The 16,583-nt window shown below is 23.2% G+C and overlaps 4 protein-coding genes across 4 annotated transcripts; 3 read left to right on the top strand and 1 right to left on the bottom strand.

Moving 5' to 3' along the window:
• The first annotated feature begins 154 nt into the window (after positions 1–154).
• LOC122859142 lies at positions 155–8,272 on the top strand. Its single transcript, XM_044162532.1, has 6 exons — positions 155–1,126; positions 1,362–1,935; positions 2,019–3,070; positions 3,241–4,828; positions 4,930–5,000; positions 5,064–8,272. Exons 2-6 carry the CDS (start codon positions 1,471–1,473, stop codon positions 6,040–6,042), a joined length of 4,155 nt encoding a protein of 1,384 aa, XP_044018467.1. The 5' UTR covers positions 155–1,126; positions 1,362–1,470; the 3' UTR covers positions 6,043–8,272.
• Positions 8,273–9,809: 1,537 nt separating this feature from the next.
• Positions 9,810–11,286, top strand: LOC122859212. Its single transcript, XM_044162635.1, has 3 exons — positions 9,810–10,004; positions 10,200–10,311; positions 10,784–11,286. The coding sequence occupies exons 1-3, from the start codon at positions 9,978–9,980 to the stop codon at positions 10,960–10,962; spliced, it is 318 nt and encodes a 105-aa protein (XP_044018570.1). The 5' UTR covers positions 9,810–9,977; the 3' UTR covers positions 10,963–11,286.
• Positions 11,287–12,614: 1,328 nt separating this feature from the next.
• Positions 12,615–13,641, top strand: LOC122859729 (homeobox protein MSX-1; the record flags this gene model as incomplete). The annotated part of the gene is made up of 1 exon (XM_044163412.1): positions 12,615–13,641. A coding segment is annotated over exon 1 (537 nt), but the record flags the coding sequence as incomplete, so codon positions are not given.
• LOC122859180 (adenylosuccinate synthetase-like) lies at positions 13,210–16,364 on the bottom strand. Its single transcript, XM_044162594.1, has 7 exons — positions 16,219–16,364; positions 15,850–16,052; positions 15,282–15,384; positions 14,846–15,209; positions 14,373–14,765; positions 14,043–14,299; positions 13,210–13,956 (listed from the first exon to the last, which is right to left on the bottom strand). The coding sequence occupies exons 2-7, from the start codon at positions 16,039–16,041 to the stop codon at positions 13,907–13,909; spliced, it is 1,359 nt and encodes a 452-aa protein (XP_044018529.1). The 5' UTR covers positions 16,042–16,052; positions 16,219–16,364; the 3' UTR covers positions 13,210–13,906.
• Between the last annotated feature and the right edge of the window lie 219 nt (positions 16,365–16,583).

Below are 16,583 nucleotides of genomic sequence, written 5' to 3'. Positions count from 1 at the left end.
AAAATAGATGAGTAAACAAAAATTTTTCATTTCGATTTTATTGATTACTCCTCAACAATGAAAATTTAATAATAAACAAAATAATTTTTTTATTTACAAAAAAAGTTAAAAATTAATTTATCTATTTTTTTTTTTTCGATAGAAAAAAAAATTTCATTCGAAAAAATAAAAAGTTTTAGTGGTTTTTAAAACTTTTTAGATATTTTTCAAGTATAGTCTTATGAAAGAGAGTAAAATTGCACACAGAAAAAGTATAATAGTTAAGAAAAAATTACAAAAAAAAAATGTAAAAAACTTTGATATAAAAGAAATAAAAAAAAAGGATATATTCAAATCCCTACTCAGTAAGTTGGTAAAAGAAGAGAAATAGAAAAATGTCTTGTAAGATGAAACAAGTAGAAATATTCTCCATGAGATCAGACGTCACCCTTCACCCCTACTGATATATGAAATAAAAAAAATAAAAAACAATTCTTCAAATGTGTTAAATACGCAAGCGCATATCTAGATTTAAAAATAATGTTAAAAAAAAAAAAAAAGAGGTAAAAAAGCGAGTGTATGTGTGGAGGTGTATTGAGATATTTTTTACCTCTTTTTTTAACAAAATAATTTAGCATTCTGTCTTTTTAAAAATTGAGAGAACATAGTACAAGAGAGAAAAATCATCCCCTTTTACAAAAGGGGTTGAAATATCAAAGGGAGGGGCTCAACTTGAAAATGGCTTCCTACAAATTGAGGTACAGTACGTCCAAATGAGGACGATTGAGTAAAACCATTACAAAAATTACTCTCTCATATACACCAAAATATCAAATAAACAAATTAAATAATTAATTAAATTACAAAAATTCATCAGCTAAATTAACTAATTAATAAATTAATATTTTTTTTTTTAGTTTTTAATTGAAAAAATAAGTAAATAATAATTTAAATATTTATAATAAATTATTGGTGTTTTTTGAGTTTAATTTTTTTTTCTTTTTTGTTTGTTATTTTATGTTTTTTTATAAATAAATAATACAACAATTGTAACACAATCGATAGTTATTATGATACTCGAGTGCAGTCTGCGCGGAGTTTTTAAACCAATCCCGGCCAATCGAGATTCAATCATCCGTGCCAAAAGGTAATTTTAACAATAAAACTGCATTGTTTTTAACTCGATTAACTCAAAAAAAAAAAACAATATTTATTTTTACAAAAATATCGAATTAATTTAAATCAATTTATTTTGTTATTTTATTTTTCTATTAAATAAATAATAATTGCTATTAAATTTCTAAGAAAAAATTTCTAAAAAATATTTTTTATTTTTTTTAATTAATAAAATAAATAACAATAATTAATTTTTAAAAATACAGACAAATGCTGAAACAAGAAGATGCAAATAAAACTATAAATTAAATTAAAAAATTTAATAGAAAAAATAAAGAATTATTTATAAAATAAAAAAAAAAGGAGACTGAGAAAATGTATGATAATAAAAAAAATTATATATTAATAATATTATTAATTGTAATATTTTATAATCAAATAATTGATTGTACAATAATAAATAATAAAACAATAAGATCAAGTAATAAAAATCGTATTAAAAGTGGTCAATCACCATGGCACTTGTTAATATGTTTATCACATTCTCAGTCTCCAACAAAAAACGATGTACAACGTGCATGGGAAACAGTAAGAATGGAATCATTACAAAATGAATTAGATGTATCATATATTGAGGGTCGTATGACAACAATTGTTGATACATCATCATATCCATTAGCATTGATTAATAAATTTTGTAATGAAATTGAAAATGGAAAAACAATTCTCAATATTGTCATTGGTGGTGGTTCAGCAGCAAGATTTATCATAACAGCATCTGATTCAATTAGCCTACCAACACTCTGGTTACCAATGACACATCGTGATTTTTTACGTCAGGTAAATATATACATAAACAATTAAAAAATAAATTAATAAATAATTGCTGTGATTAATATTGTGTTTATTGTTTAAAAAAAAAGGGAAAAAGAGGCAATTTCGAAACACGTCTTGGTGCTGGACCAGAAGAAGCTGGTGCAGCTGCTGCAGCATTAATGGATAAAGCAAATTGGCATGCATTTACATTATTAATTGATACAACAATATTACCAATAAAATATTTATTAAAAAAAAATAATCTTGATAAATTAACACCAAGAACAATTGTTTATCTACCAGCAAGTGATAAAAGTATTAAATTACGTTTAAAAATAATATCTGAAGCTGGTGGTAGTGGTGGTGTACTTGTTATGGCATGTGATTTAAATAATGCCAAAAAGATATTGTCTGTTGCTGGTAAATATCAAATGTTAAATGGTAGATTCTTATGGTTATGGCTTGATTTAAAAGCTGAGCTTAAACCAAATGAACCTGGTCTTATTAATACACAAAGTATACAACACAATTCATTAGCATCAATTAAAAATAATAATAAACAAATGATTATTGATAATAATATATTAAAAAATAATGGTAAATTAGAAATTGATGATAATGAACAACATCAATCATTGTTATCAAATTTAATGCATGATATTAATAGTTTACAAGATTACAAATGGAAAGATGAACAAAAAATTATTAAAAAAAGAGATGATAAAACATTTATAAATGATGATGATAATGATGATGATGGTTCAAGATTAAATGATAATAATAAATATTTAAATTCAAAAACATTTATGCCAATTGGTATGCTTGCATTGAGACCATCAAGTATCAAGCTATCATCAAATGGTGATGCAATATTAACACGAATGTTACGTGAAACATCACAAGCACTTGATTCAACATTTATTGAATATAAAAATATAATTAAAAAAATACGTGAACAACAGCTTAAAGAAAATTTTATACCATCATGTTTTTTTGAAGGTAAAAATAAATATAATTATCTTGATTTAAAAAATAATATATCAAAAAGTTTAACATATAAACTTAGAAATTCAATGAAACAAATATCATATGATAAATCAGAATTTCAACTTTTAAATCTTCAAGCAATTCAATATCCTGGTAATAAAACACAATTAAGGTAAATAATTTTTATTAAATTTTAAATAAATATAAATTCAGTATAAATACTTGATGAAATTTTATTTGAGCATTGAATTTATTTTAGAAAAAAAAACATGAAAAACCTTTTACTATTTTTCGAAATGTTATTTGAGCTTTTTAAAAAAATTTAAAATTTTAATTTTATAGATGGACTAAAGTTGGATTAATAAGAGGTGGTAAAGATGTACATTTAGATACAATAACATGGCCAGGTGGTGGTATTGTACCAGCATATCTTGATCAAGGTGGTGAAAAAATTGGTATGCCAGTATATAGAATAGTAACAGCTTTGGCACCACCATTTACAATGGTTACAAATTTATTAGAAGGACAATGTTTACGTGGTTTATCATGTCATCAAAGTGATACAATAAAATGTTGTTATGGTTTAACAATTGATTTGCTATCATATGTTGCACGTGAATTAAATTTTCGTTTTGATCTTTATGTATCACATGATGGTTTATTTGGACGTCGTAATGGTAATAATGGTACATGGAATGGTATTATTGGTGAACTTGTACATGGACATGCACAACTTGCATTTGCACCATTAAGTGTATCATCAAGACGTGCTGAAGTTATTGATTTTACATCACCATATTATTTTGGTAGTATAAGTTTTTTAGCAGCACCAAAATTAAAATCTGAAATATCATTATTAGCATTTTTATTACCATTTAGTACAAATTTATGGATTGCAATATTTACATCATTAAATATAACAGCAATATTTGTTGCTGTTTATGAATGGTTTAGTCCATTTGGTCTTAATCCATGGGGACGACAAAGAACTAAAAATTTTTCAATAGCATCAGCATTATGGGTAATGTGGGCATTACTATGTGGACATCTTGTTGCATTTAAAGCACCAAAATCATGGCCAAATAAATTTTTAATAAATGTATGGGGTGGTTTTTCTGTAATATTTGTTGCATCATATACAGCAAATATTGCTGCATTAATTGCTGGTCTTGTATTTCATTCTGGTGTTATTAATTATCAAGAAAGAAGTTTATTTGTACAAAAAGTTGGTGCACCAAGTTCATCAGCAGTTGAACATTATGTACAACGTGCACATCCAACATTATGGTCACACATGTCACGTTTTTCATTATCTGATATTGATGAAGGTGTTGAAAGATTACGTAATGGTACATTAGATGTACTTATTGCTGATACACCAATATTAGATTATTATCGTGCAACTGATGATGGTTGTATATTACAACAAATTGGTGATTCAATAAGTGATGATACATATGCTGTTGGTTTAACAAAAGGACATCCATTAAAAGAAAGTATATCACGTGTTATAAATAATTATTCAAGTAATGGTTTACTTGATATATTACAAGAAAAATGGTATGGTGGATTACCATGTATTAAAGGACAAGATGGTTTAGCTGGTTTAGATGAAGAAATAAGTGGTACACCAAGACCACTTGGTGTTGCATCTGTTGCTGGTGTATTTTGTCTTCTTGGTATGGGTGTATTAATGGGTACACTTATACTTGCTGGTGAACATTTATTTTATAAATATACACTTCCACGTTTACGTCATAGACCAAAAACATCAATATGGCGAAGTAGAAATGTCATGTTTTTTTCACAAAAATTATATAGATTTATTAATTGTGTTGAGCTTGTATCACCACATCATGCTGCTAAAGAACTTGTTCATACTGTTAGACAAGGACAAATAACATCATTATTTCAAAAAAGTGTTAAAAGAGTTTGTATTTTTATTTTATTTATCATTTATATATTTTAATAATAATAATAATAATTGTCAATTAAAATTAATATCTTGATTTTTTTATTTATTTACTTTAGAAGGAACATGAACAAATTAGAAGAAGAAAAAGTAAAGCACAATTTTTCGAAATGATACAAGAAATAAGAAGGTAAAAAAAATGAAACAAGGATTAATTTATTTTTATTTTTAATTGTTATTTTTCAAATTACAGAGTACAACAAGAAGAAAAATCAGAAATAAATTCAAAAGAATTGACAAATAAATCAAGTAATGATAAAAATAATAAAACACGTGAACGTAGTCACAGTAAAAGTCCATTAATGCCAGCACAAAGTCCAAAAAAATTAAATGAAAAATATAAAAGTACAATAAATTTATCATCATCATCACGTAATAATGCATTATCACCAATAAATTTAGATACAACAATGAAACCACGTGAATTTACATTAAGTAGTACAAATTTACGTGCACGTAGTCCACTTGAATCAGTTGGTCGTCGTTTAAGTCATGGTGATGGTGGTTCACCACCATTACCATCACAATCATCATCATCACGTTTAAGTATTGCTAATAATTTTGGTGGTAGTGCTAATTTACGTTCAACAATAACAGATACAACAACAACAACAACAGCAACATTATCACGTAGTAATAATTCAAAAAGTCCAGCAAAACGTGGACAATCATTTCCAGTATTTACAACATTAAAATTACCACCACCATTAACAATTAAAACATCATATCAACAACAATCAAAAAGTCCATTATTATCACCAAATGAATTAACAGCAGCAATTGGTAGAAAATTATCACGTGAATGGGGTTCTGGTACATTATTTAATATTAGTAAATCAAATGAAACAATTGATACAATACAAAAATTTAATTTTAATGATGAAGATATTGCACAAGCATCATCAACTATTATTCATCAAGTTAATAAAGATGCTGATGATGATGATAATGATGATGTTAATATAACAACAATTAAAAAACCAGTTAGACGTGCACGTAGTCATGAACATCGTGATGATTCAATCAATAAAACAGATGTACCATCACCAAGATTAGCACAACCATCTGTTGGTGGTAAATTTGTCAATGAAAAAACTAAAAAACAACTTGAATCAGAATTAAAAGCTATATTAACAGCAAGAGCACATCATCGTGATTTACATCCACCTTGATAAGTTTTTTTTTTTTCTTTCGATTATATATTCATTAATATAAGCGATAAATAAAATTTGTTTTTTTTTTTTCTTTAATTTTCTTTTATTGCAATGAATTAATAAATAATTTTTTGGCCTCTGAGGGGCTTGTGAAATGAAATGATAATTGATTTTTAAAGCAATATCGAAAATAATTGAAAAAATAATTTATCAACAACAACAACAGAACACCCATTATAAAAAATACAACGAAAATACAAAAAAAATATATTATTATAAATGCAAAATATAATAATTTTCATGGAAAAAAAAATTCATGTAATGGTATATAAATTTACTGTTAATATTTGAGTTTTTTTTGTTTGTAAAAATTGATAAATTTAAAGGATTATTTTTAAATTGACGTTAGTTTATCAACAGATTTAAAAAATGATGAATCAAATTGTTGGGTGGTTTCTTGATTAGATGATATATTAATAATAATCTATTTAAAAAAAAAAATTTCATTTTTATTTTCATCAAAATAAAATAGATAAATCTAATTGCCAAATAAAAAGAATGATAGAAAATTCAGCAATACATAAATATTAATTTTAAAATGATCATTAAATTTTAATAATTTTTAGCATCAAATGCATTGAAATTATTAAATAAATTTTAACAGTATTTATTAAAATAAGTTTTATTAAATTATATCAAATTGCAGACACTTTTATTGTCATTTGAATAACGAAAACAAAAAAAAATTATCCAACAAATCAAAATTAATTAATTTTAAAATAATTGATGAATCAAAAGTATTTAATATCTGTAATTTAAATTTACAAAAAAATAATAGTAATAAAGATTTGTTGAGTAAACAGTGTCTGCAGAAAAAAAAAAAAAAAATCATCATTTTAAAATGATTAAATTAAATTATTAGACTGAGAAAATTTTAACTGTATTAGTTGTAATTGAGCAACGCCAAAAATAATTTTATCGAAAAAATAATTTATATTTCGTTGGATGAAACTATCATAATTTCTATCGAAAAAATAAAAATTCTTCGCATGGCTAAATAGAAACTTCGATAATAATTAGTCGCGTATTTTAAATTTCGAACGAAAGAAAAATTAGTTGAAAAAATTTTAATAAAAATTGTATTAATCTATTAGACTGTTAGCCATTAACTGGGACTAAAAAAATTCTCTATGATGATTATTGATTATAAATAAATATTGTGTATAAAAAAATTATAATAATTAAGCGAGGCCTTAGAAGTAGTCGTATCCGCCCAATAACTTTTTATTAGATTCTATTAGAAAAAAAAAAAATTGAAAAAAAATAAATCTTCTGTAATAAATTATTAATTTACGAAACTTTTTATTTATAGAAAAATAATAATAATAATATTTTAATAAAGGGCTATTTACCAATAAATTCATCAATTTATTTTTTTTATTTAAAAGTTTTTAACAAATAAAAAAAAAATAGAATAATTTACAGAAAAAAAAAGTCGGAAAGTTTGTTGTAATGATTTTTTTTTTGACCTTTGTTTGAATAGCCCTTGGATAATTCAAAAAAAAATTAAATTAAAAAACTTGCACAATGTTAAATATATAATAATGAAAATCGAAAAAATTATTTTTCGCTAATCTTGCCAAAATATATTTAAAAAAATATAAATAAATGCTTCACGCACATAAATAAATTTCAAAAATATTAGCTAAAATTATCTAGTACTTACTGTCAATTTTAATTTAAATATTTAAATAAAAAAAAATATGTAAATTGAATTTATAATTTCATTTTATTTTCAATTTTTGTTGGCTGTGCAAAAAAAATATATTTAAATTTAAATAAATAACTATTCAAAGTGCTAAACAAAAATAAAAAAATAAATATATTTGCACAATTTCATAGATTTAAAAATAATTACTGTCAGTGAATTAGTGAAAAAAGAAACAGGTAGAATGATATTTTAATTAATTTAATTACAACAACGAGTGATTAAAAAAATAATAATTAAATTAATTAAAATAGGCGTCACCTGAGCCTAAAAAAAAATATTTAAAATGATATTTAAAAAATGAAATATATACTTTCACGATATTGACGAAATAAAAATTATTAAAAATATCTAAAATATGTTTTTTTTTTTTTGTTTTCAAGTGATCGAATGGCTGTTCTTCAAAAATTATCCCAATTACGAAATCACTGGAGTTGAATAATATTTCTTCTTAGTAGTTTGTCGCAACGAATATCGCCCTTTTAGAAAGTAAATAAAAACTAATAAAATTAATTTTAAAAAATCACATTAAATTGTAAATATAACTTTAGGAAAAAAAAAATAAATCTATAAATATTTAAAAATGCATGAACTACATATTTTCTGGGTTAATTTGAATAATAAATATTTAAAAATCAATAACCCATAAATTTTCTCATCCATAAATGTGCCAAGTGAGCCTTGTTTATTTCAAGGAAATATTTAATTTCAAAATATTGATTTCAACAATGCATTTATATTTTACTTTATTGTAATAAAAAAATTCTAAACATAAATCAAACAAAAAGAAAAAATAAATAAATATAAAATTAAATTAAAAATGTGTATAGAAGTGAAAATAAAATTAAAAATGATGAATGAGTTTAAAAAAAAACAATTTAAAACATTAACAATACATAAATAAATATGAAAAATTGAAAAAAAAAATTACAACAATCGGCCTATTCGATAAAAAAACTAATTCACTTGTAAATTTGATTTACAAAATTAATTTTAAAATTGAAAAAATGAAATTTATGTATTTAAAGCTAAATAAACTCATTCATCAATAGTGTATATTTATAACTATTATTCTTAATTGTGCCATTCGCATTTAAAAAAGCTTTCCAAGTGTTTTTAAATATATTTGCATTAAAAAAAAAATAATTAAAAAATAATATTTAATTACTTGCTTGATGGCAATAAAAAAAAATCTACATTTACAAAAACACTGCCATTGTTTAATTAAATTATTAAAACATCATCTAACAATATTTAAATAATTTAAATAAATTATTACGCGATGTTAGATCAAGAAAATTAGAAAAAAAAAAAAAGTTTTAAATTATCTATTATTTATCAACAAAAAAATAAATTATATTTTTTTTTTAGTTTAAAAATAATATACTTAATTTTAATTATTTTTAATCATTATAAATAAATAAATAAATAATCATGTGAATTAAATAATTCATCGAGATTAAAAATAGTCAAAAATGCTGCGATATATTTAAGAGAAATTAATTTTAAAAAATGAAAATAAAATCATAGATAATCGAAGGTCCAGCCCGATTAATAATCATTAATAAGTTAACAATATTTGCCATGTATTTTGGCAATAATAATAATAATAATTAAATAATTAAATTTAAATGGGACATACTTTGTTTAACTCTTGTTACATCTACTACTATTTAAATAATTTAAACTACACACTGTTATTGTTAATAAAAAAATTTAAAAAAAAAAAAAAAACAAACTCCATATTGATAAGAATAAATATATAAATCACAAATAAAAGCAAAAAAAAAAAAAACAAATGTTATAAATACTTTATTTTTCATAATTAAAAAACAATGATGACTTTTTTTTTTCTTTCTTTATTTTTAATATCTTATTTATGTTTTTTTTTTTAGTTAAAAAAAAATGTTAAATATGTTAATAATAAAAACAAAGATATGTTCTATTTATAAAATATAATATTGTTGATTTTTAAATTGAAAAAATAATAATAAATAATTATAAATCGGATTATTAGATTAAAAATTATTAACTACTATAAATAACGTTCACCACGTTGCGATTAATTTATCAGTAAATGAATATTAGTTTGAAGATTGTCATGAGAGTGAATGGACCGTTGAAATAATCATTTATAAAAAAATTTTAACAATAACAAGTTTAAATAAAAAAATCAATAGACGTCATGCGGTCAATTATCAATATTTATCTGGTAAATATTTTGATGATTTAAAAAATATACATTTTTTTTTTTCATTACAATGAATTATCAAGTTAATTGGATAATTTCCACTTGAAACAACGTTATATTATTTTTATTACAAATTATTTATTAATTATTATTTATCTATAAATTGTTTAGTTTAGTTTTCAATTGTTTATTAATTTTTTTGAAATTTAATAACAGTCTGTCACTGGATATCTGACAGAGAAGAAACAAGAAACAATGGATGAAAGAACAAGACTCATTGGTAATCCAGTTTTTATAAATATTGATGATAAGAGTGATTTTAAAAATGGTGAGTTTATTTATTTATGTTTTTTATAATATTTTTGATTACGAGTTATTTAATTTTTATCGATAAAAAATATATGGATAATTGGATAGTAATTATTTGGTTCATTAAAAAACGTATCAATTTTCATGAAATTAAATACAGAAATTTTGTTTTGTTATTTGTTCCCTAATTAATCTTTAAATATTAGCAATTTTTTGTCGATTAATTGATATTTTTTTAGCATTTCATTGACAATAATTATAAACAATTATAAATTTTCGTATTGATTATATATTTTTATTTATTTTTTTGTGTAAATAATTATTTCATTTGATAATTTTCTAATCAAATTTGATCCATAATTGTATCGTTGGTTATTTTATGATACGGAAAATTAGATAAGTAATAGATAATGTTGAAAAAATATTGATACATGTAGAGGCAATGGTTTTTTTTATTTTATGTTTTATTAATTTTTGTTTTTTTTTTTCAGATTTAATGGGAAATTATGAATATTTAACGGCTCATCCACTTTGGATAAAAATACGATTGATAATATTCTGGATTCTTTGGATTGCTCTTATTGTCATAATAATAATCACGGTTGTTATCAAATCGTGTTTGTTTAGTAATATTTGTTCGTCTTCATTTAACAATAAAATGACAAAATAGAAAAAATATAATATAAAATGCGATAATAAAATATTATCTCATATTACACAGTTTTTGTAACAATATATTGTTAAAAAAAAAAACAATCAATTGGTAATTTTAATTTAAAATTTATTACTTGTTTTAATGAATAATTAAATCATGTTAGTTGTATAAATTAGTTTTTATAATTGTAGTTTTAAATTATTATCTTTTTTTTTTTATACTGAAAATATTTTTGTAAATATATAGTTTTATTCATTAATAATTAAAAGCATATTTATTAAATTCATTTTTCTTATTTGTACAAAAAAATAAATAAATAAATTTTAGCATTTATTTTGTTGACATAAAGCTTTCATGAATAAAAAAAAATTATTAAATGTTATATAAAAATGTATTTATTTATTTAATCAATTTTAATGAATTATTGACAGTTGTCCATCAAACAAATCAAAAAATTATATTCATAAATTTTTAATTGTTTAGAATATATTATTTTTAATCATACATTTTTTGATGATTTGAATTTGGGGTTTTTGAAAGTGATAACGGCAGTTGAGAATTGCGTCATAATTTTCTTAATCAATTCTCGACGTCAGCGGGCGAAAAAATTCTCTTACAACCCACTGTTAGTTATATGGTTTGTACGAGGTTTGTATGACAATTTTTTCGCCCGACCACATCGAGAATCCTCGTCAGCCAACTGAAAAGGTTGATAAATTAGTATTTATTAAATTTATCACAAGCGGTCATATTATAATTGCAGTTCATTCTTTATTTTAATCCACCGTTAGAATAAAAACAAAAAAGGTATTATTGGTACAAAGAAGAAGAAAAAGAAGAATAAGACGAAATATTGAGTCGATGTGGATATATCATATTTGAAAGAGATTCGTATTATTCAAAGTGATTGTGATAAAGTTTTACCACATGACATGTACTAATTTGGGAACGAATTACCTGATTAGACCTAATAATATCCTTCTCATATGAAATGTCCTCATTTGGCAAGGTTTTTTTTTTCAAATTAATTTTGATATATCCCTGGAGAAAATATTCCTCCGAGTTTTTTCACAGTAACTTCGAATTTCTCCGAAATCGCTGACAAGGATAATATTTTCCCGCCGTTTCTCCGAAAAAGACTCAGATGAATAAATGTTCCGAAAAATTTCTCCGAATCAAGAACATTTTTCTCTATGCTCTAAACATCCATCAGAAAAAAAAACACCGAGCAATCTATGTGCTTTAATCGTAACAAAAAATTATAGAAATAAATCATCATTCTCCATAGCTGTTGATGTTGATGTCGAACAAAAATTCAAATAAATTAATAGTGAAACTCGATCGTGTCTATATTTATTTCGAATGATTATTATAGATATGAGTCTCTTTTCTTTAATTAAAACATTAATTAATTTTTCTTATATAAATAATGATCAATAAAAATAAATTTTCAAACTTTTTAAATTAATTAAAATATTAAAAAACAAATTAAAATAAAAAAAATCTACCAATTATTGTAATAATAAAAATAACAAATTAAAAATTTTATTTTACATAATATAATATAATAATTATTATCCCATATTATAACAATATTTAATAATAAAAATAAAAATAATATAAAAAGGTAAAAATAAGACACAAGTTGTATTACAGGATTAGCCCCCTGTGGCTTTTAAATTACTCAAGCCTCGTTGAATTTGGTACATCTGGCCCTACATATTATAACATTGCCCTCGAGATCAAAAAATAAAAATATAAAAAAATAAAAAAATAAACCGCCAGTAGTATCAATTACATTGTTGTTATTAGGGTATTAAAGATTTAAGATATAATACACTGGTATAAGAGCATGCATCATCTATGAAAAAAATAAAAATAAAAATATAAAAAAAACAATAATAAAAAGATAATAACATCATGTTGGGGTTTACTTGTGGCAAATAAATATGTAACGCGATAGTCATCAGGGTGATGTGCAACAAGGCGTTTAATGTGCAATTCAACATAGACCGATATTGATACAGTCTATTTTGTAAATAAAGGCATACAAAAAAAAATAAACCAAGGGATTTTTAAAGGGGAAAAAAAATACAGGCCCCTTTTTGTATAAAAGCAAAATGATACTGTTTAAATTTTTTAGTTTAACTTGGCAATATGTCAGGATCACACAGACAAAATCGTGTTACAAGTGATTTTAGTATTGCTAAAATTCTCAGTGATGATTTAACATCTAAAAATAATACTAAAAATATTAATAATTATATTATTTATCATAATAATAGTACACAAATTAATAATGACGAAAAAAAGCATTGTAATAATTATATTATTGATGATAAAGCTGGTACAAGTGATAATGTTAATGTGGATTATCAAAAAGTTGTTGTTAATGATTTTAATAAAATTGAAAATCTTCATTGGCTTCAGTGTACAAGATACAAACCACCAAAGTTACCAAGAAACACTATGACAGTTAAAAATATTAAGAGGAAACCAGCAAAACATCCACGTATACCATTTACAAATTTACAATTACAAATATTAGAAAAACAATATAATAATAAAGCTTATTTGATGAGAAAAGATGTACAACAATTATCAAATCAATTGAAATTACCACAAAGTCGTGTTAAAATTTGGTTTCAAAATAGAAGAGCAAGAGACAGGCGTGATAATAAAATAGTTGATAATAATTTTAATTAAAAATAAATATTTAAATTTAAATATAGACTGAAATATATATTTTTAAAAACAACAAAAAAAAAAAAAAATTAAAACAAAAATCATTGTAAATTATAATATAAGCATTTAAATTAATAAATTAAAATTTTATTGTAACATTTATATATATATTAATATTTTTTTTTAAATGTGAAATTTGTGCGCATCATTTTGTAATAATTATATACAATTTATATTATATATTTTTTTGTGCGCTGATGATTTAATACTATAATTAAATTGCGATAACACTTTCACGTCCAGCACCAACTCCAATCCACTTGACTGGACATAATGAAAAAAAAAAAACATGAAATATAATTAATAAAATATATAATTTTATAGAAAAAATTTTTAAATTATTTATTTACCTGGTGTTTCTAAATGTTCTTCAATCATTTTAACGTATTTACGTGCATTAAGAGGGAGTTTATCAAATGATCGTACTCCTTCAGTTTTTTCCATCCAGCCTTCAATTGTATTGTAAATTGGTTCAACTTTAGCAAGATCAGATGCATGACTTGGAAAATGTTCAATTTCTTTTCCATTTAATCGATAGCCAATGCATATTTTTATCTCTGCCAATGTATCCAGTATATCAAGTTTTGTCAAAAATATTGATGTGTATCTAAATATATGAAAAAAAAATTAAATAAATACATAAAATAAAATAATTTATTTAATTGTTAAATATTAATTACCCATTGACTTTATTTGTAAATTTAAGTAAAGCAAGATCAAGCCAACCACAACGTCTTTTTCTTTTAGTTGTAACACCAAATTCATATCCACGAGTTTGTAATAATTCACCAATATCATCATTTAATTCAGTTGGAAATGGACCATCACCAACACGTGTTGTATAAGCTTTAACAACACCAATAACTTCACCAATACTTTTTGGTGCAACACCAAGTCCAGTAAATACACCACCAATACTACAATTTGAACTTGTTACAAATGGATAAGTACCAAAATCAATATCCAACATTGCAGCATTTGCACCTTCAACAAGTACTTTTTTTCCTTCTTTTAATGCTTTATGTAAAAATGTTACTGTCTCAGTAACATATGGCCTTATTCGTTCAGCAAATCTATTCAATAAATAAACACAATTATATTATTATTATTAATACTTGAAAAATTAATGATAAATTTAATATTAATTAATTACTCTTTGTAACGTTCCAATTCAGCATCAACATCAACATGTAATAGTGGAAACATTCTTTGATATTGTTCAACAAGTATATTAAATTTTTTCGAAAATTCATCATAATCACCAAGTAAATCACATATTCTTAGACCATTTCTTGTTGCTTTACTTGAATAAGTTGGACCAATACCTTTTTTAGTTGTACCAAGTGATTGACTACCTTTTTCTAATTCTTGCATTCCATCAACTTGTTGATGAAAATCAAATACAATATGTGCACGATCAGATATTATTAAACGATCATGCCAATCTTTTAAGCCTTTTTCTTCATTTGTTTCAAGCTCATCAAATAAACCAGGCAAATGTATAACAACACCATTGCCTATTAACAATCATCATCATTATTATTATTAACAATATTGATTTAATAATATAAATAAAATTATTTAATTACCCAAAACAGCAATACAACGTGAACTTATTATTCCACTTGGTAGTAAATGAAAAAAATACTTGGTACCATCAATGACAACTGTATGCCCAGCATTATTACCTCCCTGAAATGAAAATAAAAAAATAAAAAAATACATAAATTAACATGACAATAAATTTATTGATTTAATAATCATCTTAAATATATTTTTTTATTCAACCTACTTTTATTTGATATTGTGATTTATTTAAATAATAAATTATTATGATTTATTGTCACGTGATAATGTCATTATTAAATATTATTATTATTTTTAAATAATAATATACATATTAAATTTGAGTATTGTTTATATTGTTGTATGTGTTATAATATACAAAAAATATTCTAAAAATAATTATTCTTTCAAAATTCAACTCAAGGACAGTTTTTTTTTTTTTAGATGTTGCATAATAATTGTGTATTTATTAATTTTTAAAATACGAAAAAAAAAATTGTAACATAGTCGAGTTGATGATATTTATTAATATGTTATAATTGTTTTTTTATTTTTTATTTTTTTTTGATAAATTAATGATCAAGGTTTTACCTGACAACGACAGACAACATCAGCTTTAGCAGCCAACATATCAACAGCTTTGCCTTTACCTTCATCACCCCATTGGGCACCAAGGACAACAGTTGCTTTTGATGTTACAACTGGAATTTGACATATTTTTGTCTTTTTTCTTGGTGATGATAATGTGTCATCACCATTTAACTGCTGAATCTTACCAGACATTGTGGCTTGCACTGTAAATAATAATATTATAATGATGATGAAATTACTTTGACGTTTGACAGATCAATTTATCATGTGAACTTGAATGATTTAATTTTTTTATCATGATTATTTTATTTATTAAAAATATATAATCATAAAATATATATTTTTTTAATTAATTGTTAATGTACTTACACAGAGTTTTGAAAAAAAAAAATAAAAAAAAAACTTGGTTTTATTTTTTTTTTATAACTCTTCGTTGCACACCCACGAAAATAAATACTGGTTGAGACTGAAGGCAATATCGTGATTCGTGTTGTCAGTGCCATCACGCGGCAGTTGTATATCTCTCCCTCCCACCCACCCACCCACCTCCCAAGTTAACCCTTTCCTTTATTTACATTTATTTTTTTAAATGAACATGTGCACATCCGTGAATTTTCCAAAACAAATTCATTTTCTAAAATTGAATTTTCTATGTTGACAAAAATTTAAAAAATAATTGACAAGTCAATTTATATGATACAAGTCAATTGGTTTTATCATTTGAAAATATAATT

The sequence above is a fragment of the Aphidius gifuensis genome, linkage group LG6 (genome assembly GCF_014905175.1).
Source record: "Aphidius gifuensis isolate YNYX2018 linkage group LG6, ASM1490517v1, whole genome shotgun sequence".
Lineage (NCBI taxonomy): Eukaryota > Metazoa > Arthropoda > Insecta > Hymenoptera > Braconidae > Aphidius > Aphidius gifuensis.
This window is presented reverse-complemented; position numbering and strand designations above follow the sequence as displayed.